This window comes from Mus musculus, chromosome 8 (genome assembly GCF_000001635.26).
Source record: "Mus musculus strain C57BL/6J chromosome 8, GRCm38.p6 C57BL/6J".
Classification (NCBI taxonomy): Eukaryota; Metazoa; Chordata; class Mammalia; order Rodentia; family Muridae; genus Mus; species Mus musculus.
The window spans coordinates 80,770,166-80,794,707 of record NC_000074.6 but is presented as its reverse complement, the minus strand read 5'-3'; the positions used below and the strand labels follow the sequence as shown (position 1 = coordinate 80,794,707).

The 24,542-nt window shown below is 44.6% G+C and overlaps 1 protein-coding gene and 1 pseudogene across 10 annotated transcripts in view; one reads left to right on the top strand and one right to left on the bottom strand.

The window, feature by feature from the left end:
* Gab1 (growth factor receptor bound protein 2-associated protein 1) overlaps positions 1-24,542 on the top strand; it is a 116,089-nt gene that overhangs the window by 85,812 nt on the left and 5,735 nt on the right. For 7 of the 10 annotated variants that reach the window (NM_001301298.1, XM_006530677.4, XM_006530676.3 and 4 more), the window contains 7 exons: positions 3,094-3,319; positions 5,614-6,218; positions 9,522-9,607; positions 9,778-10,081; positions 18,458-18,547; positions 19,681-19,774; positions 20,035-20,158. In NM_001301298.1, coding sequence (NP_001288227.1) covers positions 3,094-3,319; positions 5,614-6,218; positions 9,522-9,607; positions 9,778-10,081; positions 18,458-18,547; positions 19,681-19,774; positions 20,035-20,158 — 1,529 coding nt within the window. The remainder of the gene's footprint in view (positions 1-3,093; positions 3,320-5,613; positions 6,219-9,521; positions 9,608-9,777; positions 10,082-18,457; positions 18,548-19,680; positions 19,775-20,034; positions 20,159-24,542) is intronic. The other 3 variants (NM_021356.2, XM_030243298.1, XM_017312575.2) reach the window with 1 other exon arrangement.
* On the bottom strand, positions 22,532-24,112 carry Gm7997 (predicted gene 7997; annotated as a pseudogene).

The window sequence follows — 24,542 nt, the reverse complement described above, 5'->3', positions numbered from 1 at the left end:
CAGTACCAGGTAGATGGTCGGCTCAAGACAGAATGCTGAAGATGGTGCATTTTCCAGGTTAACACGCTAGCATGATCTCTGTACTCTTAAAGCTACTGCCTGCCACTGTCACTTGGGTGTTTGGGGGTACCTACCGCTTATGTCTCCACCTTTATGAACTTGCTTGGGGTTGTGGTGGAATTTTAATTTCAGCTCTTGCCTCTTGAAGACATAGGTGAGTCCTGACATGCTGTTAAGCACAGCATTTTTTTTTTTTTTTTGAAACAGGCCCTTCTGAGTCCCAGGCCTGTTTTCAGGAGATTCCACTGTCTTTCTCACTCCTGGGTAGGAAATCTGAAAGGTCAGAGGTGAAGCTGCTCTATCTGTGACAGTAGAACAAGACCGGGGAGTGCGAGTCTCTGCCAGGACAATTTTCTTTTTCCCACGAGAGTTCCTCAATTTATTATTTTATGGCTGTCAGATGTAACAAAAGAAACAAATTAAAAAAAAAAAAAAAAACAAACCCTACAAAACAAAACCCGCCACTGAAGGAAAGTGTATCTGTGCAAACCGTCATCACTAGGCGAGTCAGAAGGAGGTCCTGGGTGGGCTGCAGTTCACGGACCTTCACTGAGGGAACTGTGCGTCTGCAGCGTTTGGTTTTCTTTCCAACTGAGCGCTGAGCTTGGTTGGTGGTACCATGCATGTAGCTGAAGAGCTAACAGAAAGCAGGGGCCACGCACTGGGGAGAGAGCTTGGAGATGTGGTAGCTGCTTCCCCATTTCCCTGCTAGTGCTGGCTGGGGCTCTTGAGCTCATCTTTGAATAGTAAATATTTTTTCATGGTTCTCTTAAGGCCAGAAGGATATAGTCTGAATCATTATTTAATCTGCAGCATTTGAAATCCTCTGATGCTAAATCCCTGTATTAGCAACTGGATCTCGAGTTGAACGCGTTGTGGGGGCAGCTTACCTCACTTTATAATCAACCTCTCCTAGACACAGCAACAGGAACTTAAGAGGACCCACTGAAATTCGGACAGGATGTAGTAGGAGTGGTCCCAACTGTATTTTCTGCTTCTGTCTTCCTCCTGGCAAAGGGTGTTAAATCATATTAGAGAAATCGATTTTTTAATAGCCATTTCATGAAAATTCATAAATTAAAAGTTAGAACTCCTCTTGGTCTAAACCAAGGAGATTCACAGACCTCATTAGCATAGAGCAGGACTCCAAGAGATCTCAAGCAACCAGTCCAAGGCTACACATGTAGGCAAATGGGCGTCGAGGATTTTCAGGTGCCTCCTGCTCTTTAAAACCCTCTTCCAGTCTGACAAAGTGAGCCTGGATGTGCTGCCCAGTAGTTGAAATGTCTCCCTGCCCGTCCCCCAACCTCAGCTACACGTAAGAGAGACAGTTATGAACACAGCTTCCTGATCATCCCTGAGGCCTGTGGGCAGCACGATACTGTTCTCCTCAGACATCACAATTAAGATGTGCCCTGGATACTCCTATCTGAGGGGAAGCATTGTAAAGTTGGCCGTTGTGAACATATGAATGAGGTAAACACACAAAACCATCAAAAGTGTGCAGATTGCTCTAGGAATCCAGAGGAGGGTCAGTTAGAAGGCCAAATGGCTGGTGTTCAGTCAGAGTTGATGGACCATCCACCCCATCATACCTTTTAGCATGTTTTACGTATTTTATTGTTTAAAATCTGCTGTTCACCAGCCTTCTCTGTTCACTCTTATGACCTTATATTTCTAACCAGAATAACAGATCATAGTCTATCAGGGCCGTTAAAATTATTCTTTGTCATGTCAGAAACTACAGAGGGACTTTATTTCTAGCTGTACAACTTATTTTCTAGCTGTAAGCTGCACAGTTTATTTGTTTTCCTTCATCTTTGGAACATGCTCAAGGGATTTGTGGGATTTTTGGACAGGTGTAGTTACAAGCTCGGGGAAGGGTCTGACGCTACAGATGAGCACCGGATTCCCCTTGGCTCAGAGTTAGAGAGGTTTTCCCAATAACCCGGTAGGCAAACCTGAAGAGCAGATCCAGGCACTCTTAGCAGCATTGTGGCCATCAAGTCTGTCGGTGTAAGTGTGTCTCCTTGCTAGGTTGGCGTAACCTAGGGAAATGGGGGAGGGGGGAATCCAAAACAACAAAACAACTGTCTCTTAGGACTGGAGAGATGGCATAGTGGTTCAGAGTACTAGCTGTTCTTGCAGAAGACCCAGGCTCCACTCCCAGCCCCTACATAATAACGCATGACCATAGTAACTCCAATTCCAGGGGACTCTAATGCCCCCTTCTGGCCTCCAAGAGCACCAAGTACACATATAGTGAGCAGACTTATGTGCAGGCGAAGTACCTATGCACATTAAATTACGTTAACATTAAAAATGGTGCCTACTAAGATCGTAGGACAGTCTTATTTTAATTTAAGTAGTTTCAAAACTCAGTATTTTTCAGGGTTGCATTAGTGTGGCCTCACTGGGTGTAGATCTGGGTCTGGGTGTTTGCACATGAGTGTGTATGCTTGTGGAGGCTGGAGGTTGGGGTCAGGTGTGATTCTCTATCTCTGTCCATGTGAGTCAAAGTCATTGTATTTGGAGCTTGTTAAGAGGGTTAGAGTAGGTGGCCAGTGAGCTTTCGGGGTCTGCTTGGGTTTCATGTAAGTTTGGGGATCTTAGCTCGAGTCTTCCTGCTTATGTGACAGGCGCTTATCTCCTCAGGCCCCATCTTGATTTCTCTCAGGCCTCTGGACTAAAGGAAAGGCTGACCTTCTTCAGATGTCTTTGGCAAGAGTTAATTAACATATAACCATTGCGATTTAGGTAGTATTTCTTTCTTAGTTCAAAGCTATCATCTCGTTCTTTTTGCCCAGATTGGCCTTGAACTGGTAAGGCGAGCATTTCAGTCTTCAGAATAGCTGGCAGAGCAGGTGAATACCACTGCCCATGGCCTCAGGTAGTGTTTGTTTCAGCTAACACTGCCATCATTGATTCTGGTTATGTGCATTAAAACAATCTATCTCCAGACTTTCAAAGTAGCTTAGTCTAAGAACAACAGAATCTTCAACTGTGATAGACTAAAACTTAACTTGATTACAGATCCTGTGAAGCCGCTGACTGGCTCCTCACAAGCACCCGTCGATTCACCTTTCGCTATAAGTACAGCACCAGCCTCCAGTCAGATGGAAGCTTCTTCAGTCGCGCTACCTCCTCCTTACCAGGTCATCAGCCTTCCGCCACACCCAGACACCCTCGGCCTCCAGGACGATCCACAAGACTACCTCTTGCTGATCAACTGTCAAAGCAAGAAGCCTGAACCTAACAGGTACATGGTACATGCTAGCGCATGTGCGCACACTCACACTTGTGTGTGTGTGTGTGTGTGTGTGTGTGTGTGTGTGTGTGTGTGTGTGTGTTTGTGTGTGTGTGTGTGAGTGAGTGTGTGTGTGTATGTATGTGTGTGTGTGTTTGTGTATGTGTGTGTGTGTGAGTGAGTGTGTGTGTGTGTGTGTGTGTGATTCAGATTTGTGTTGCAGGTTTATAATCCTCTGTTAATGATTTCTGTTATGTGGGAGGTATTTTGTTGTTGGCACTTTCTCCCATCATGGCTGATCATAGTTGTGCCTACAGGGCTGACTTGGAAAGAGTCTCGAAGTCTTTGTTAGGGACTCACAGCGTTACTTGCTTGACAGATGTCACTGATTTGTAAATGGTGACCTTGCTCCATTTCTTATGTGATTGTAAAGCAGCCAAGGGTCATCTTTTGTTTCTGAAGAAGGAGAGGAGTACCTACTACTAGAAGATTTTGAAAGCAAAGCGATTCCATTGCAGTGAGTGTGCTGTAGTTGTGGAACTGTGTGAGAAACTAATCATACAGGTAAAATCCCATTATGGCAAATCCTAGAGGCTAGGCAGACCAGGAGGCAATGACATTTCATGAAATCAAATAGACTGCTACAAGCTGTGAACCTTTCAAACCTTCCTCCCCAGCCATGGAGCAGTGCTGACTCCAAGCTGTGACTTACAACTTTTAAAATAGATATATGTGGGGTGTATGCCTGACCCAGAGGGTCCAAAGAGCCTTTTCCAGATGCTTGGTAGAGGGTCATCACCACACACACACACATTCCTGTGCTAAGCTTGAAGCTATTTTAACTTGGCCATCTTTGGCATTTGATAGTGAAAAGTGAAAAGGCATAAGTAAGTGGCAGAGGATATTGAAGGACAGTTACTTTATCATTTGAAGAAGCAACAGGAAAGTGAAGATCAATATACAAGCTAGTGTCTGCTGCTTACAACTCGTGACCATTGGTGACAGCACCAACAACTGGAATATTTTTCACTGTGCAAAAATGGCAATGACTCCCAAGGAAGATTTATAAAATATGGTGTTAAGGAGTTAAGCTTTATTTTTAATAACAAAAGTGTTTCTTTTCTTTGGTTAAAAAATGATTATTAGTTAGAATAAGATTATAGAGTAGTTGTTTAAAAAATGTATGTAGAACTTAAAACTCCCAGAAATGGTTTCTATGACCCCTTCCAAGGGGCAGTGAGTGAAAGGAGAGAGACGACATTCCATGGATGGTTTTGTCTGTTTGTTATAATGGTATTTTACCTGTAAGAGCAAGAAAATTGTGTAAGTCAACACTAGTTAATACTATCAAATTCTAACTCAACTGTGCCTGTTTGCTGTGAGCATTGAGGCAGCACACTTGTGGGCTTGCGCCCTGTGTGACTAACTGATTCTTTCCTCTGTGGAAACTCACTGTTACTTGCTGGTGTGGTTGTTTTTGTTTTGTTTTATTTTGTCTTTTAGAATCCAACTGATCAGTGACAATGTTTGGTGTATTTTCTTCTTATGACAGTGCCTTTCATTGATTTTGCTGGTACAACACCATTACTGCCACAGGAGAAATTGTTCTCCAAGTTACTGAGTAGATACTCTGCTGCAGTGACAGTTAAATAACAAATATTTGTAAAGTCCCTACCACATGCCCACTAGTATGTTAGGTGCTATGAAGATACAAATGGATTACAGTCCCCTGAGATTCAGTCACCCTGGGAGCTCTCAAAGTAAACCTGCTCAAGAAGCCAGATAAACTAACCATTTATATATGTTATATTTATATATGAGAGCACAGGGGACGGTTGCTCACACATCCTTCTCCACCATGACTCAGCTCATATACATGCCCCTTCAGGAAGCCTGTCTACAGGCTTACATTGAAATGTCCCTCTGGGTTGATGAGGTTTTGTTTTTGTTTTAGTGTGTGTGTGTGTGTGTGTGTGTGTGTGTGTGTGCGCGCGCGAATGTGTGTGTCTGTGTCTCTGTGTGTGTCTGTGTGTGTCTGTGTGTGTGTGTGTGTGTTTCCTTGGAGGAACTCGGCATGGGCAAATACAGGACAGGAGTTACTGAGAACGCTCTGGCAGTTTGGTGGTGGTAGTTCTGCTGGTTTATAATTATAAACAGCTAAAGAACATTTGTGCTTTTTGAATCTTAATGGACCACAAACAAACAATCTTAACAAAGCAAGTTTTGATTGCTGAGCTGCAGTGTATATGTTGCCAAAACTGACTCGACTGTGGTTTGGTTTTTGATTTTGGTTTTTTGTCATTCAGAACCCTCTTTGACTCTGCCAAGCCCACCTTTTCTGAGACAGACTGCAATGACAACGTCCCTTCCCACCAGACTCCTGCTTCCTCCCAGAGCAAACACGGAATGAATGGCTTTTTCCAGCAACAAATGATGTATGACTGCCCACCGTCCCGGCTGACATCTGTCTCGGGAGAGTCCAGCCTCTATAACCTGCCCAGGAGCTATTCCCATGACGTGTTGCCAAAGGAATCCCCATCAAGCACGGAGGCCGACGGGGAGCTGTACACCTTTAACACCCCATCTGGGACTGCAGGTGTAGAAACGCAGATGAGACATGTATCCATCAGTTACGACATTCCGCCAACACCTGGCAACACTTACCAGATCCCACGGACATTTCCAGAAAGCACACTGGGACAGTCATCAAAGCTGGACACCATTCCTGATATCCCCCCACCTCGGCCACCAAAGCCACATCCAACTCATGACCGGTCTCCTGTGGAAACGTGTGGAGTCCCACGCACGGCCTCGGACACTGACAGCAGTTACTGTATCCCTCCTCCAGCAGGCATGACGCCCTCCCGGAGTAATACCATTTCCACCGTGGATTTGAACAAGTTGCGGAAAGGTAAAGCTCTGGCCGGTTCTGCTCTTTAGGGGGTCAGTGATAGAAAGTCTGTTTCCACAAGGCTTAATGAGTAAGAGCCTTTTCTGCCCAAGTATAGCACCTACACTTAGATCCTAGCATCCTCTCAGGTTTCTGATCCTAGTGAAATGTATGGGACGGAGACAGGGGGGTTATTGGTACTTGTGTGCCAGCCTACCTCTCGGTTCAGAGAAAGATCCTGTCTCAGGAGAATAAGGCAAAGTGTGATATAGGAGGACACCCAATATTCTCCCCTGGTGTCCACTCACTGTGAAGGCACACAAGCAAGTAAACCCACATACATCACGCACATACATACACATGCAAGAAAAGCAATTTTCTCAGTAATTGCTCTCTTCAGCATAGAATGGTGGTGAAGTGTATTTATCCTTTCTTCACCTCTGCAGCCCCCACACGTGTAGCCATGATACCAGAATCAGTAGATCCCTGTAGGGTGTGTGTGTGTGATCAGGGGGGCTGGTGGGTGTCTGTGTGTGTGTCTGTCTCTGTCCATTTGTCTGTGTTTCTGTGTGTATGTCTGTATATCTGTCTATGTCCATTTGTCTGGGTTTCTATGTGTATGTCTGTATATCTGTCTGTATCTGTGTGTGTCTTTGTGTGGGAGTCTGGGTCTATGTGTCTGTGTCTGTGTGTGTGTGTCTGCCTGTGTCCATGTCCGTCTGTCTGCCTGCCTGCCTGTGAGCATACACGTCTGTGTGTCTGCTCTGTTAGAAGAAAAAGCTGGATCCTCTCATGCCTGAAAACGTGTGGTCTTACGGCTTCCTACCTCGGTTCTCTCCCATTTCCTAGACTTCTGTAGAGGTGGGCTGTCTGAACACTCCTAGTGATGTCCTTGCCTGTGTCTGTGTGCCACCATGACTATTTCTATGTCATATCTCCAGGGTTTTCCCCTTCCTTCCTTGACCAGCAGCTTTTACATTTTTGTCTTCATAGGCAGCGATGCTGTTCAAGTCGAGCCATTGTACTTTGACTTTTTCAATTTTTAGAGCACTGCGTCTCTCCTCTCTCTCTCTTCAGCTTAGCTGACAGTGGGTATGCCTGTCTTGTCCCATAAAGCCTGCAAACACACGCTAAAGACCTCGGGAGTGTGGGCTTGGTCTAGCTTAATCCTCCCAAGATTCTGGAATTTTTGTGCAGTATAAATACTGTGTGTTCAGCATATTGTCCCATCTCCTCTGCCTTCTGTTTCCTCCATGCTCCCTGTTCCTCTTAGTTCCCTTCATCTCCTAGAGAGTTTTGTGTCTACTTTCATATTAAATATGATTTTATGTATCAATATAAAATCTAGTTACCATAAAATATCTTTGTCTCTATGAGATTAGCTTAATTATCTTAATTATCTCATGTTCTACCTTCTAGCAAGTGGTATGACTTCATTCTTCGTTTTGTTTTGCTTTTCATCTTTATTTATTAGTTTATTATGTGTAGGAGGTCAGAGGACAACATTCAAGAGTTGCTTCTCCCCTTCCACCATGTGGGTCCCAGAGAACAAAGTCAGGCCATCAGACTTAGCAGCAACTGCCTTTATTTGCTGAGCCATCAGGCCAGCCCAAATTCATTGTTCTTTAAGGGTGAAAGAATCCACTGCTATAGGTGGGACCACACTTTCCTTACCCTGTCTTCTGCTGCTGGACCCTCTGTTGGCCGCTGTCTAGTTTAGCTGTTGTGAGTTGTGCTGAAGCAAAGACTGCTGGGCACGTCTCTGTGATCTGTCGCTCTCAAGTACTCAGGGTGGTAGCTGGGTTGTATGGTAGATGTGGTTTCACTTATTTAATTTTTAGGAAACTTCCATAATGATTTTCCTAATAGTTTGTCTAGTTTATGTTCCCACCTGCGATGTCTGAAGGTCCTCGTTCTCTTTTATCCTTCGCCCTTGCCAGCACTTGTTAGGTTTTTGCTGCTGTTTTATGTGAGCGAATGTTTGTGAGGGGCAGATTTGGTGTGGTTTTGGTTTTCTGGTTTTTTGTTTGTTTGTTTGTTTGTTTGTTTTGTTTAATGACCAACATTATGACTGGGATAAGGAGAAATCTCAGTGTGGTTTTGGTTTGCATTTCTCTGACAGCTATTGAGGTTATTAAACTGTGTGTGTGTGTGTCTGTGTGTGTGTGTGTCTGTGTGTGTGTGTGTCTGTGTGTGTGTGTGTCTGTGTGTTAATGGCCATTTGTATTCCTTTCTTTGGGTGCTATATACTCCTTTAGTTAGCCCATTTACTGGCTAGGTAGTTTTCTTATTTAGTTTTTAAGTTCATTCTTGCTATGAGCGCCATGTTGGGTGTACAGCTGGCAAAGGCTCTCTCCCACTCTGTAGGCTGCTTTTACTTGGTCACTGCTCCCTGCACTGTCATTTGTAATTTCATGAGGTCTTGTTTGTCAGCTGTTGGTTCCATGTGCTGGATGGCCGAGGTCAACTGAGCGTGTGCATTGCCTGGCCTGTGCTTCTTTCTTCCCCAGCCACTTCTGAGTTTCAGGTCACATCCCTCTGTAAGGTCTTTGAGCCACTGGAGTTGGTTTTTGGAGGATGAACTGCTGGGATCTAGTATCATTGTTACACAGATGGCTATCCAGTTTCTCACTACTACCTGTTGGAGAGGCCATGTTTCTCCGATGTGTATTTTTGGCAACGTTGTTTTAAAAAAAATCAGGTATTAAGTGCACATGCCCTAAAATCTGTGTATTAGCATTTCTGTATCTTGTGGTAGAGTTTTCTAGCTGTTGCAAAAAAAGGCAACAATAGAAATATTTTATTTGGTATATGTTCAACCCTCTAATACCTATTTGAAATTGTCTATTCCTTCCTTCTTTCCTTCCTGTCTTTCCCCTCCCTCCCTGTCCTTCTCCCCTCCCCACTCCCTTCCTTTCACCTTGCCACAGGATCTCATGTAGCCCTGTCTCACTGTGTCCCTGAGGGTGACCTTGAACTTCACACACACACACACACACACACACACACACACTGCTCGTTGCTGCGATTTCAAAGAGGCTAAATAACCTAGTTATAAGTTAGTGGCTCAAAATGGATATCATTTCTTTTTTCCATCTTTAGATAATCCTTTTCCTGCCAGGCTTGGACATTCGGTTGCTGTCATAGTCAGATGATGACATTGGTAAACACGTAGGTGTGTGCTTAACATGCCAGTTAGAGACCCTGCTTGATGAGTGTGCTTTCAGTGTTAACAGATATGTGTTCATGGACAAGTGTGAAGAGAGAGTACCTTCGAGCTGGTAACACGGGAACAAAAGCTGACTTTTTTTTTCTTAATTCCAGATGCTAGTTCTCAAGATTGCTATGATATTCCACGGACCTTTCCGAGCGATAGATCTAGTTCCCTGGAAGGCTTCCATAGCCAGTATGTAAGTACAACTGACCACTGGCCCTGCCACGTTCTGACTCTTTAGACTTAGTGCCCCGTACTCTATATGCGACCATGAAATGAAAGTAACTACGGGTTCTGTAGATACAGGCGTGATACTTGTGTGTGACAGTGGCTTTGCTTATTAAGAGAAATGTATGTGTGTTTTAGAAAATCAAAAGCGTGTTGACAGCGGGAGGTGTCTCGGGTGAAGAGCTGGATGAGAACTACGTTCCCATGAACCCCAACTCGCCACCTCGACAACATTCCGGCAGCTTTACCGAGCCAATCCAGGAGCCAAACTATGTGCCAATGACCCCAGGGACCTTTGACTTTTCTTCCTTTGGAATGCAAGTCCCTCCTCCTGCTCATATGGGCTTCAGGTCCAGCCCAAAGACCCCTCCCAGGAGGCCAGTTCCTGTTGCTGACTGTGAACCACCCCCGGTGGATAGGAACCTCAAGCCAGACAGAAAAGGTAAGGGGGTGTGGCCAGTAAAGGATAAGGTGGGGACATGCAGTTAGGGCTCTATTAACCATACCAAAACATGAAACTGTTTAGGCTGGCATGGGACTATGCTGAAGCACTTTATATAGCCTGGGTCCTTAACTTAAGTTCAGAAGTCCTACTATTCGTAAATGAATATGTTGATGTCCAGGTGGGATTTCCAGGTCTCCTCAGACCTACAGTAGAGCTTACAGACTAAGAATGCCCAGAGCAATGGCAGCAGCAGGCAAGCACTAGGAGAATCTGGAATGTTCTTCCCAGAGGATATAGGTAGAGCTCCCGACCCCTGCCTGACTGTCCCCTCCCCTGATGTATGACACTCACACATGTCAAGAGAGACCTGAAATCTCAGGTTGTATGTGTGTCAGTGTCTTGATTGTTTTGTTGTTGTTAATTTCTGCCAACTGTTTTGCTTTTGTAAAGCATAGCAAACCAAGCTTAACACTAGATATGACCTTGCTTTGCTACTTTGTATATTATCAAATTAGATTCCAGATAATAATGCACTTGATGTGGTTATTTAAGAATAGTGAAGATGTCTATTATAGCCTTTCTCTTTCCCCACATCATGACTTTAAAAACACCTGCCTTGGCTCCAGGCTAAGTGGAAGCTTCTATGGCTCTAATTCTGGATGATGTAAGGAAAGTTGACTTCTGAAGCAGGGGAGCTAGTGAGGCCTGGTTCTCTTTGTCAAAGGAAGCCTTCAGCCACTTTGGGTAATGTCTCCTCAAGTTTTAAAAACTTAGGTTCAAGCCAGGCATGGTGGCCTTAGCTTTTCATTCTGGGATCTGGGATACAGAGGCAGGTAAATTTCTGTGGTTCAAGGCCAGCCTGGTCTACACAGTTCTGGGTCAGCCAGAGCTGCACCCATCTCCAAAACAAAACAAATTTAGGCTTAAGTCTTTTAAATGCAACACACTGTGCTCAGCACACCACTAGTGTGTGGCTTAGTCTTGATAACCAACTAAAGTTAGAGTTGTATGATAGAATGATGGATTTCTGGCTTCTTGCAGAGAAATTAAGGTCATTTGAAAAGCCACGTGTCATTTATAGCTTTTTTCAGGCCATGTAATGCTTATGCAAACTTATTAACCTGGGCTTAAGTCATTAACACTAATTATGTTGTAGTTGTGGGAGACTCAGGTTTGGTTTTATTCTTACGTAAGAAAGGGTGTATTTCTGCTGTACTCAATGGTAATTTGTGGTCTTTGCCCTGTGCACTTGTCTTGTGGGACGTCTCTGCATCTTCTCTGTCCGCTCCCTTTCTTTTCTCCTTCCCTCCCTGAGTTCTCTCCCTTGACTGGGTTCTGCCCCCTTTGGCCTGCAGCACTTCTCTGTGGCCTCAGTCCTCCCGCCTGGATCCCTCCTTGGCCCTTGCCCGTCAACATCTGCCTCTAATGCCTCCTCCGTCATTTTCAGGCTTCAGATTCTTAGAGATCACTTGAGTGGTCCAGGTTATCCCTTCACACAGATGCCTGGCTCCTGTTGGGACAGACGCCCACCTTTGGTCTCACACAGTTGAGAATGACCCCATGTGGTAGCCGTAGACTCCCAGACACCCATGCTTCATGGCCACCATCTGGAATTGTGTTAGAAAGGGTGTGAGTGCCACAGGCTTTTTGTCCCTTTTGTTTGTCTTTGTCTCTAACTCAATTAGAAATCTCACTAATTGTTTTCTTCTTGACATAAAATGTAAGTGAACATGAAGAGATCTGTAATTGGTCCAAGGGTCTCTGGAAGATCAATACACATCTTGTAGACACAAAGTATTGAAATCTTTTTTATTATTTTTTTTTTATTTTATTTGTTTCTCTGTGTAGCTCTGGCTGACCTGGAACTTGTCTGTCAGACCAGGCTGGCCTCCATCTCAGAAATCCACCTGCCTCTACCTCCCAAGTGCTGGTCCCACTACCTGGCTTTGAGATCCCCTTTTCAAAAGTTAAAGCGGCATGTTATTTCCATAGAATAGAACAAAGTAAGCTTGGATCGCGTTTGGAGACAGTTATTCTTCCAAGAACTAGGCAAACTTGAAATGGGCAGGACATCCATCCCCAGCACCACACTGTGATTTCATCGGCCAGACACTTTATTTGGCCTATCTGCTTAGATACATGATGAACGGACAAAGAGCACCCAGGGGACTACATCCAGGGACAGTTTTAGCCAAAGGTTAAAGAGGCCATTGAGATTTAGCGTTAGTAAAGGGGTTTTACTTTTCTTTCGTACCTTTAATTTAAATCAATAGGATTCATGGGAAGAAGCCTGTGAAGGTGTTTGCTGCATCCAGAATACTGTGCCTGGGAAAGTATAACTGTTAAGAAAAGCAGTTTAGGGCTGGAGAGATGGCTCAGCGGTTAGGAGCACTGACTGGTCTTCTAGAGGTCCTGGGTTCAAATCCCAGCAACCACATGGTGGCTCACAACCATCTGTAATGGGATCTGATGCCTTCTTCTGGTGTGTCTGAAGACAGCTGCAGTGTGCTCACACACATAAGATAAATAAACAAATCTTTAAAGGGAAGAAGGGAGGGAGGGAGGGAGGGAGGGAGGGAGGGAGGAAGGAAGGAAGGAAGGAAGGAAGGAAGGAAGGAAGGAAGGAAGGAAGGAAAGCAGTTTAAAACCCAGATTCCAGCTGGACAGGGTTAGCACTCCAGAGGCAGAGGCAGAGGCAGGCAGATCTCTGTGAGTTCTAAGCCAGCTAGGGCTATGCAGTGAGACCTTGTCTCAAAGCACTAAAAAGAAAATCTAAAAGCTGAGATTAAAGTCTCACAACTAAACTTATCCTTGAGTCTGTGTGAGCTGGGAGCATGTGTCCCATTCGGGCCACGAGATTGTTTTCCCTCGGTGTGGCAAGAGATGAGAGTTGTACCTGCAAATTCAGTGAGTCTGGGTAAATTACTTGAGCCGTCCTTTCAGTGTCTTATTAACTAATTCATAAGGAAATGCGATTGTGCCAGGTGTGCCTGGCTCCTCTCAGAGCCTCAGCCAGCTGGGTGTTGGTTTGTTTGAGCTGCTCTCTTTGAGAGAGTCCATGACAAATAGTTGGCAGCCTCCTCTCGGTTCTCCCGCAGTTTTATGTGCCCTGCCACAGTATACATGTGGTGCTGGCCAGTTTTCAGACGCTTCCCACATACTGAGGCCACAGAAGTACAGAGGTGCTGTGTGTGCAGACGCCTGGCGTGTCCCTGCTGTCGGCTGTCACAGCTTGATCGCTAGCTCAGAGTTCACGATGCTAACCCTGTAGTGTTTGTTTCAAACAAGATTATGTGTGCATTTAATAAGGAGAGCTTTAAGCGTATTGTAAGAGATACCAGAAGAGTAGAGCAGTCGCTCTCTAGAGCCAGAGTGGAACAGTTTGTAGCTGCTTGTGTTTCTAATGGAAAAGGAATTTTGGAAGAGTTGGAGATTTTTATAAAATATCTGTTGGGTTTCAGTAAAAGTAAGCCGTGACACAGAGGGCCCTGCTTAACCACTGGGCTCATCTGGATTCTGCTGCTTCCATCTTCCAGGTCATGCCAGAGGCAGAAGCCACCAACGATGGTGTTGTTTTCCTCTGTTTGAAGAGATATTATCATTCTTCTTTTAAAGTTTGTTTTTGTTTTGTTTTGTTTTTTGTTTTTTTTTTGAGACAGGGTTTCTCTGTATAGCTCTGGCTGTCCTGGAACTCATTCTGTAGACCAGGCTGGCCTTGAACTAAGAAATCCACCTGCCTCTGCCTCGCAAGTGCTGGGATTAAAGGTGTGCTCCACCACTGCCTGGCTCATTCTAACTTTTTAAAAATCGAGACCTTGAAGTTTTTGAATATCATTAAAAATGACCGTGCTTTCTTTAAAATTATGCTTATAAGATAATAAATATGTAAAGACCAGATGAGTGATACTAGTACCTTAACTAATTTTTTAAAAGTTTTTTTCTAAATTTTTATATTCACCAAGTAGATGCCTAGCGGCTGAGGAAACCCAAAAAGGGTATCAGATCCAGTGTGCAACTGGAGTTACAGACAGTTGTGAACCACCATGTCGGTGCTGAGACTCACCCCAATCCTCTACAAGAGCAGCCCGTGCACTGACCCACGTCTCTACCTTCCTTCACTAAATTTCCATAAACAGGAGTTAATGTTTAATTCCTAAATCAGACTGTGGATACACTTGTTAGAGCTTAAAGGAAGGAAGTATGGAATGTGTTCCTACAGCATAGCCTTACCAGCCTGAGACAGTTTCCCCATGTAATACTTACCATTAGGTACTACAGTGTGTATTATATTCCTCCTCTCATAGTTAAAACAAGGACAAATGGTTTTTCTTTCACAACCCTGCCTCAAATCACCTGCTTTACTTTTCTTCCACCTTGGTTTTGGGGTGCCCACTGGAAAAAGTCCTGCAACTTTAGAAGAGTATGCCTGCATGATTTGAAGCCAATTCAGAAAGTTCTAGTGTAGCACTGAGTTTATGTAGGCATTACATGACACGTAGGAGACCATTCATATGCAGCGCTTTCCAAAAAGGCTTGCCCCTGTGTATTTGAGGTGGGACTTTCATGTGATGATTTTGACTGTACTCAAGCTGAACACTTCTGAAAGGACTTCAGTATAAATGAGGTTTGCTTATCAGAGAGCTAAGGGCTTACCCTCAGTAAATCCCCTTTGCTAGGCATGGCGTCTGTGAACCCAAGGAAAGATAGAGTCACTTCCCTAAGACACTCACCATCTAGGTTTGACAGAGGAGGTGGACGGGTGAGCACACACACACACTGTGTGTGTGTGTGTGTGTGTGTGTGTGTGTGTGTGTGTGAATGCCCAGGGACATTCACAATGCTGGTTAGCTTTGTCACTCTAAGGGCAGCTCTTCTAACGCAAGCCTGATAAAGGGGGAGGGGCAATGAGGGCTGGAGCAAGGGAGAGGAGGCAGAGCTGGGGAGCTGTGAGTGGCAGGAAGACCTTTCCCAACATGGGAGGGGATTGCTCAGTCATTGATGGGTGAGCACCGCCAAGACAGTAGGGAGAGCAAGTAGGGAGAGCACGGGAAAGAAAGAAGAATCTCACATCCCGAGGAGACACCCTCATCCAAGCTAACGTGCTAATGAGTGCTTTATTCTGAGCACTCTGGGTGAAGAGCTTTATGCAGACAGTGACAATCACTTGGCACTAAACGTTTCATTCTGATTTAAAATAAAATAATTATCCTTTGCTATAAATGATACAAAAATCACATTTGTTTATTATCTCCCCTAGTGAGAACTTTTCCCAGTTTCCCAAACCCTTCTTGGTCGTTGGTTGGGATGATGGAGCTATACTGAGGTCCTTTTTGCTTGGAGATCATTGTTGAGAAGGTTGTTTTCTTCATGACACATGAGGATTGGAATAAAACTAACAAGAGTTATCCTAATTGTGAAGGCGATATCTATGGAACACTTTAAGTACACTTGGGAAGACTTGCTATGCAAAGCATGACCTTGATGGGGATTCCAGGCAGGAGCAAACACATGGAGATAAGAAAGTCACACCTCCTCCTAGACTCAAAGGTTCCAATTCTATTAGTACCTTAGTCATTGCCCTTGGGACTCTCTGCAGCTTCACTAATCAGTGACCACTTGAGTATTTGTTCTGGTCATACTTTCTTCCGAAAGCTTGGGGAGGAGGGTTGGATGAGTTGAGACAATACCTGGCCATCAGAAGTTAAGGGCCACAGTGTCTATAGAGCCAGTCTTACAAAACATAACTTAGCAAGCTTCGTGTAGAGAGGATGGCCCTGGATTCAAGAAGCCATGGTGGGCTGATAATTCTGAGAAAGAGCAGGGAGCAGTCTGGCCAATGCAGAGCGTGTATACTTCCTGATAAGAATAGAAGGAGAAAGGCCGGTGTTGTGAAAGGCAACACCGTCCACACCACCAAGGTCTCCCATATTGTCTGCCAAAACCAACTCATGTTTGGAGTAATTCATTGAAAGTGACTGGATGCTCTGTTGTGCTGTCTTTCTTATTTATTTATAGATTTATTTATTTATGTATGTGAGTGCACTGTAGCTGTACAGATGGTTGTGAGCCTTTATATGGTTGTTGAGAACTGAATTTTTTTTTAGATCTGGTCGCCTCCCCTCCTTCAGTCCTGCTCGTTCTGGCCCAAAGATTCATTTATTATTATAAATAAGTACACTGTAACTGACTTCAGATGCACCAGAAGAGGGCGTCAGATCCTATTACAGGTGGTTGTGAGCCACCATGTGGTTGCTGGGATTTGAACTCAGGACTTTCTGAAGAGCAGTCGGTGCTCTTCCCCGCTGAGCCATCTCACCAGCCCGAGTTGTGCTGTCTTACACGGCAGGCCCCTGATGCCTCTTGGGTTCTTCTGTCTTTCAGTTTGAAGTTTCTCCTAGTTAGAGAAGACGAAAACAACATTGACCTTCGAGGTCCCAACAGTCCCTGCCAAGATTACTTCCTCAGGCAAGGACTGACACCCAAAGGATGTTGTCTGACCGCCACACTTAACACACACTTACACCTTCACACAAACAGACACACTCACATTACACACTCTCTCGCGCGCGCACGCGCACACACACACAGAGCTTCCTCCACAAATAGTAAATTTGCTCTTACTTTTCTTCTAAGCATAGATAGATTTTGTTTTGTTTTACTACATTAAGATTTAGTAAAAGAAACTTAAAGAAACATGGATAGGAACTAATTTGAAACAGTCCCACCGCTGAAAAAAAAAAATACAACAAAACAAAATCATTTCCTAGATAGCTAAGCATTTAACAAGTCTAGTACAATGAGACCCCAGAGAGTTAGGACTGTGAACTCTGTTATCAGATTCTTGATGATCCTGATTTGTCTGTGGACACTCCAGCCCCTTTAGGTTTTAAAAGAGCTTACTGGTTTTAAGAACCTCACTATTTTTTGTTTGTTTTTCTTTGTTTGTTTTTTGAGACAGGGTTCCTCGATGTAGCCCTGGCTGTCCTGGAACTCGATCTGTAGAGAGTCCGGCTTCACACTCAGAGATCCACCTGCCTCTGCCTCCCAAGTGCTGAGATCAAAAGCTGTGCCCCTCCTACCCAGCAAGCTTCACGGTTTCTCGTAGATGAGGTCATTGTGCACGGGAGTTGTCAGGGCTGTGCTCAAAGGCTCTCGTCTCCCCAGATAACCTGCTCCTTCTATTTTACTCTCAGTTAAAAGTTCTTTCTTCATTGACATGTTCAGACTAGATGCAACTGCGCAGAGGAGCCGGGCTCTTCCTATACCACCCTGAGGATTGAACCTCAGGCCCCCTGGGCTGACCCTGCTAGTAGTGCAGCTGGTTTGGACATGTGGTTCATTAAGCACTGGACAGCAATTGCAGGCAGGAATATGAAGCTAAAGAAATGTGAGAAACCACACCAAGAGAGCAGCCATTACTTAACACCAAACATAAAGATAAAATTTGGTGACTACAGCCCGACATAGTGGCTCACTGCTTTAATTAACTCTGGCACTGAGGAGGCAGAGGCAGGAAGATCTTTGAGTCTCAGGCCAGCCAGGCCTGTGTAGGGAGACCCTGTCTCAACAAACAAACAAACAAACAAACAAAAGATTTGGAGAATACTAAGGAGAAAAAATCAGGAGGGATGTGAAGCCATTGTGGGCCCTTCTGAAAAAGTTTGTGGGAGAGGCAATTTGCAAACTGATAACCCCAGGAACAGTTTGTGATGGTTGTGTACTAGACACTCCATGTGCCAGTGCTCTGTGGTGTTCCCACGGGTCACGTCCCAGCCACAGCCGTGTCCACAGAGCAGCAGCAGCAGCAGCAGCAGCAGCTTCACATCTAAGAACAGACGCGCTAAGAAGCCTCTTTCTGCTCGCCCTGGTTTGACTGACTCAGTGTGTGACCACTGAGGTCTAAGGTCAGAGGCTGACCTGGAGAACTCGGAACTGAGCTCCGGAGGACAAGCCACCTGGCTTCCCTGCAGGACCATGTTAGAGCCAGGGGACGCCTCACCTGCCCCTCCCATTCTGCCTTTCCCATTGTCTTGTTGTCTGACATGTTAGAAGACACACTAACATGGCCCATGTGCTTCCTTCCTTTCCTCAAGGAAGGAAAAGCAAGCAGCTGCTTGTCCCTTTAGCCAGCCCTCTCTCGTCCCCTGTGCCTGTGACGCTGTAGCATGCCATTCCCTGCATTCTGGTGCACTGAGCATGAATTGTGTCTAGCGAGACTGGATGTCTTTCGCTAACAAGTTTTTGTTTATGCTTTTAATATGTCACATTTCTGCACACGACTCTGTTTCTTTTATTGTTTGTTTGTGTAACAGAATCCATTTTCCAATTTAAAAATAACATTTTTAATAAGAGAGTCTTCTTTTTACCAATTAGGTCAGAGTCCTAAAATTTTAAGACCCAAACCCCATGGTTTAGAGCGAACTGATTCACAAACCATAGGTGACTTTGCTACAAGAAGAAAGGGTATGTACCTATGTGGGGCACTGGGATTTTATTTATTTTTATGGTTTTTTTTTTTCTTCAGATAAAAAGAAGGAGAGCTTATGTAGGGCTGCTATTGCCAGCCGTCCCTGTGTGATAGTTATAAGAGAGCACATCTGGAGATGGAGGTGCGCAGCAGGCCTGCGTCCTCACTGCACGGGGATTATCTGATAGTGTGTGCCCTCAGTCAGGCTTGGCTCCCTCCCTCCATCCTCCTTACCTTTCCAGGCAGTAACTCATTGTTTCCCTTCTGCTTCTGGGCTGCTGTGAGCCCAGGTTGTCTCCTGTCTTTGTATATGTATATGTTGTTTTCTGTTGTGAAATAGAATAAGAAATAATTTCAGTGTTTTTACTATGGCATGGCTTAGAAAATGACAGCTAAACTCTTATTCACCTTTTTAAGTTTTTGTTTTGTTTGTTTGTTTGTTTGTTTTTAAAAAGGGAACATGAAGAAAAGTCCCCTTTCTTCAGCCCAGGATGCTGTATGTGTCTGTTTTAAGGATACAGATGGGAAAGCTCTTAACTCAAGATTTCTAACTCTATCTTTACTCTGCTTGAGCTGTGAGCCTATGTGATCTGCAGCTTTGAAACGAGAACTTTGTGCCCCTGTGCTGTTGATAAGATAGTTGATTATGATTACATATTTTTGAACCCAAAGTAAGAAAACCTAGGAGGTTTTGTTTTGTTGTTTTTTATGATTCTTTTGGTTTGGGGTGTAGCAACGATTTTAGTGCTTTCTACACATCATTTTACATATGAAAAACTATACTGAGGCTTCAATAGTGGGGACCATGTCTGACACAGATGAAGATGAGATTCATAAAACAATTCATTAATGCGAGCAGTGCCCAGAGGAGCTTTAAAGGGGCATACTTTACGTTGTCGTTTAATTTATATTTACAGGTAGAGGTTAGACCTTGAGCTGAGTCAAGCAGTATCGTTGTGTTGAAGCCATATATAGTAGGAGCAGTAGTAGAGGTTAGACCTTTCGTTGCTGAGCGTTAGACTCTGTGTAAGACGATGTCTGCCTACCAAGTGTGAATTGCAGCATTGAGGGGGCCTTGTTTATTTTGTGAAGTTCTGTCCACTCACACCGTCCCTCCCTTTCTTTGCAGTCAAGCCGGCACCTTTAGACATAAAACCTCTGTCAGAATGGGAAGAGCTGCAAGCCCCAGTCAGATCTCCCATCACCAGGAGCTTCGCTCGGGAGTAAGTGTTCTACTGAAAACGCACAGTTGGAGTGGCAAGACAATGAAAATTGTTTATTTCAAGAGAGATGGGTTGAAAAAGAATCTAGAGAAAGCCCAAAGTCAAGAGTATCTTCATTTGTCATAATAAAAATGCCCGATATGTAACTGTAAACTAATGACCATTGCAGAAAGAGCATGTTGGAGATTGCTTTTATATGGGTGGGTATGTGGGGTGATTTGACACCTGTTCCGTTAGGTTCATGATGTCACTTTCTCTAGCTCCTCTAGGTTTCCCATGTCCCCTCGGCCTGATTCTGTGCACAGTACGACATCGAGCAGCGACTCTCATGACAGTGAAGAGAACTATGTCCCCATGAATCCAAATCTGTCTGGCGAAGACCCGGTATGTGCAGGCCTCGTGTTCATTTCTCTACCTGAGCTGCCCTTTGAAGCGAGTTCAGCTTAAAGTGTTCTATCTGTACACATTTACCCTCCCGTCTTTCTTCCTATCCTTGAAAAAACAATGAAATAATTTTTAAGTGATGCTTTCTTACGTACTGTCAAAGTCTCAGACCAGCTGGGATCAAACTGTTCTGTTTGTACAGTTGGAAATCAGTGAAAACATGAAGGTTTTCATTACAGCTTTCTGTAGCTTGTAGCAAGTTCCCGAGGCAATCAACTTATAAAGACAGAGAAGGTGTCCGTGACTTGGAGTGTTAGGAGTGTCTGTGATTGCTCAGTGTTGTCACTTTGGGCCAGTGGTGACACATGGTTGTGGCTAGTGGCACAGCAAAGCTATTGGCCTTATGACCTATAGTGAAGTGAGACAAGGAGCTTGCTTGATATGATATGTTCAAAGAAATATGAGGTGATAAATTTTCAAAATTCCACATAAGCAAACTGGCCGACACTGGGGCCAGAGAGCACGTGCTGCTCTTACTGGAGTTCAGCTTCCAGTACACTGCAGATGGTTCACTGCAGCACCTCTACCCAGGGCATCGGGTAACGTCTGCTGTGTGCCAGGTACAGCTGAAAAGTCAACTGTCCCCTCTGCAGCTTCCCGTGCCACCACGACTCTGACCCTCCCAGCCCTGCATTAGATTGTCAAGCAAGCTTCATCAGAGCTCTTCACTCTTGGAACACGGTGTGTTGATGGAATGCCATGGAAGTTCACAGGGCTAACATGCTCTTGGACTTATTAAATCAGTGTAAACAAAATTAATAGTCTTAGAAAAGCTAGGACAGACTCATTACCACATCTGATTTGTGTGTAAAGGTCAAGTCACACGTCCACCAAGTGAACTCTAACTAGATGGCCTAAATTTTAGCCATGGTCCAGCACTTCTGCCATAACTGTCCCTAGGGAATAACAGAAGCATCACTCAGTTTTCTATATGTAAGAATTTTAGAAAACCTAGCACTATTGTTTGTTTTTTTCCTTGATATACAGAATATCTAGAACAGTCTCTGAATCTTAAAAGTTTCTCTAAAAACTGTGTGGAAAACACTGGGTGACAGGCTACTGTAGAGTCTAACAGCTGGGTTTCAGCCCTACTTTAAGATGAAAAAGAAGTCCAGTTCTGCTGATAATTAGACAGAGTTCAGTGAGAAATGCTGACAGATTCTCTTGGGGAACAGCTGGCTGCAGTTGACTGTGCCAGGTCCTAGGGATTTATGCCTTGCTTTTATGACTTTATAATATTGTAAAAATTGTCCCAGCCAGCGCAAGGTAGGGCATGGGTGTGTTTGCAGTTGTCACCTTTAGACACAAAGTGTTACCCTCACCCCAAGCTGAGAGTGAAAGATGGTGTCCTTCAGAGGACAAAAAGATTGTTATTGCACATTTCAGGGTTCCTTTCTCATAACCTAGGAAAGGGGCGAGGGGTGCCAGCCATTTTAACTGGGCATCCAGATGTTCCTGAATTCTTGTGAGCTGCGCCATTGGTCTGAAAGTTCTTGCCAAAGTCTGTTTCTGTTTCTCTACATCAAGCTTGTTTGTTCTTACTTGTTAGTGCTGCCCTCTATCTTCCTGGTTGTGCTACATGATTCTAGAGAGTTTTATCATATGCTTCTTAGAGGAAGAATGGCATCAGACTAAGAGAAAACAGAAAAGTTACTGGAAGGACCGCAGTCATGATCCACATCCTTTAGTTAATGTACTCCAAATTCATTCTTCTCTAAATACCTAAAAGTTAAATGTGGATCTTTAATTCTTTATTAATTTTTTTAAGATTTATTTATTATTGTATGTAAGTACACTGTAGCTGGTATCAGATTTCATTATGGATGGTTGTGAGCCACCATGTGGTTGCTGGGATTTGAACTCAGGACCTTCAGAAAAACAGTCAGTGCTCTTAACCACTGAGCCATCTCTCCAGACCCTTTATTAAATTTTTAATGCAATATGTTTTGGCCGGGCAGTGGTGGCACACATGTTTGAACCCAAAACTTGGGAGGCAGAGGCAGGTGGATTTCTGAGTTCGAGGCCAGCCTGGTCTACAGAGTGAGTTCCAGGACAGCCAGGGCTACACAGAGAAACCCTGTCTCGAAAAAACCAAAGAAATACATACATACATATATATATATATATATATATATATATATATATATATATATATATATATATGTCATATTCTTTCCCCTCCCCTCCCTTTGAAAGCAAGAAATATGAGGATCCTTCACTATAATAATGTAACTGGGTACATACATATATGGTTTTCTTTTGTTTTGCTTTGTTTTGAGATATGAAGTTGCAGTTGTTAACCTAGGACAGTCCTTTTTCACTGTTCAAGGTTTATTTGGTGTTTTCATTGGCATGACATTTAAGTGGTTGGTTCCATCACCCATATGCAGATCTTACATTTCACATAATATTGCAGTGCACACTACAGACACATATAATACATAAAATATCCTGTAGAATATTTATGCAAAGTTATACATAATGGACGTACACACTGGAGCCAGGTTATGACTAACTGGGAACTCGTTGGCCTAGGCATGCTTGGTGAGGGTGCACAGGGCAGCAATGCAGAAGGCTCGCAGGGTAATCAAAGCCTGCACAGTTGGCAGTGTGTCTCGGAGACAGTGGGACTGTCACACTAACCAGGTTACCACTACACAAGTACCACTTGGCAGCAGGGCAGAGCTGTGGGAACTGAGATGTTTCCCCACACCACCTCAACATCATTGTACTAACCACAGCTCAGATGAGAAGGGTGTGGTCTCCATAGAATCCCTGCTGCAGCCTGGACAGTGAAGTGCGAGGACACTGGGAAGACTTTAGAACTGCAGCTCCTTCTCGATTCCCCAGAGGGTGTCTGCACTCTTCTTCAGGCGGGTCTCTTCCTCAGGAGTCAATGTCACCTTCACAACATCTGAGATTCCATTTTGTCCCAAGATACTTGGGACACTGAGGAAAACGTCATCATTGATTCCATAGAGACCTTTAATCATGGTGGAAATGGGATGCACCCGCCTAAGGTTCTTCGTTATGCTCTTGGCCAAGTCTGCCACAGAGAGGCCAATGGTCCAGGATGTGTAACCTCTCAGCTTGATCGTCGTATATGCACTGTCCACCACCTGCTTTTGAGCCTCCTTCCACTGCTCCTTAAAACAGTCTGTATCAGTGCCCAGTTCTGGGTTCAGAGACTTCAGGGAGACGCCAGCAACGTTCACACCACTCCACACAGGGACACTGGAGTTGCCATGTTCTCCCAGGACCCAGCTGTGACAGCTCAGAGGGTGAACCCCCAGCCTTTCTCCCATCAGGTAACGGAACCGAACTGAACCCAGATGGCAACCACTTCCAATAACTCGACTTTTGAGACAGCCACTGATTTTCCGAGCCACTTAGGTCAAAATATCCAAAGGATTTGAGACAATCAGCAGCGTGCAGTGTGGACTGTACTTGACAATGTTGGGAAGGATGAACTTGAAGATGTTCACGTTTCGCTGGACCAGATTAAGTCAGCTCTCTCCTTCTTGCTGACGGCCCCTGCTGTGATGACCAGCTTGGAGTTTGCAGTCACACAGTTGTCTTTGCTGGAGACCGTTTTTGGTGTTTTAAGGAAGAGGTTGCCACGCTGGAGATCCATCATCTCTCCCTTTAGCTTGTCTTCCATGACATCCGCCAAGTCCTTCATTAAGATACGGATGGCACAAGCCATGCCAACAGCACCAACCCCAACAACTCTAATCTTGTTCTGGGGGACCTGTTCTTCCTTAAGATCCACAGTCAGCTGGTCTTTGAGGGTTGCCATCTTGGACTTTGAATCTTTTGAGACCGCTAGAGCACGATGGGGGGTGATGGGCAAGCAGCAGCGTGGCCTGGGCTCAGCGACAGTGGCTCCAGCACCAGCCTAGGACAGTCTTGAACTTGTAATTCTCCTTCATCATCGGCTTCCGGATATCGGAATTACAAGTGCGCTTTCACACCCAGACCTGCATGGTTTTAAGAATGAGAGCTTTTGCAGCTGTCTGTGACTTGATGTCTAAGACTTTTTTTTATTATTACTCTTTACATAATTCTGAGTGTGTGTGTGTGTGTGTGTGTGTGTGTGTGTGTGTGTGTGTGTGCATCTTGGTTAGGGTTTCTATTGCTCTGAAGAGACACCATGACCACGGCAACTCATATAAAGGAAAACATTCCATTGGGGCTGGTTTATAGTTCAGAGGTTCAATCCATTATCACCTTGGTGGGAAGCATGGCAGCATCCAGGAAGGCCTGGTGCCTGAGAAGGAGCTGAGCATTCTGCTTCTGAGAGGGCAGGCAACAGAAGTGAATG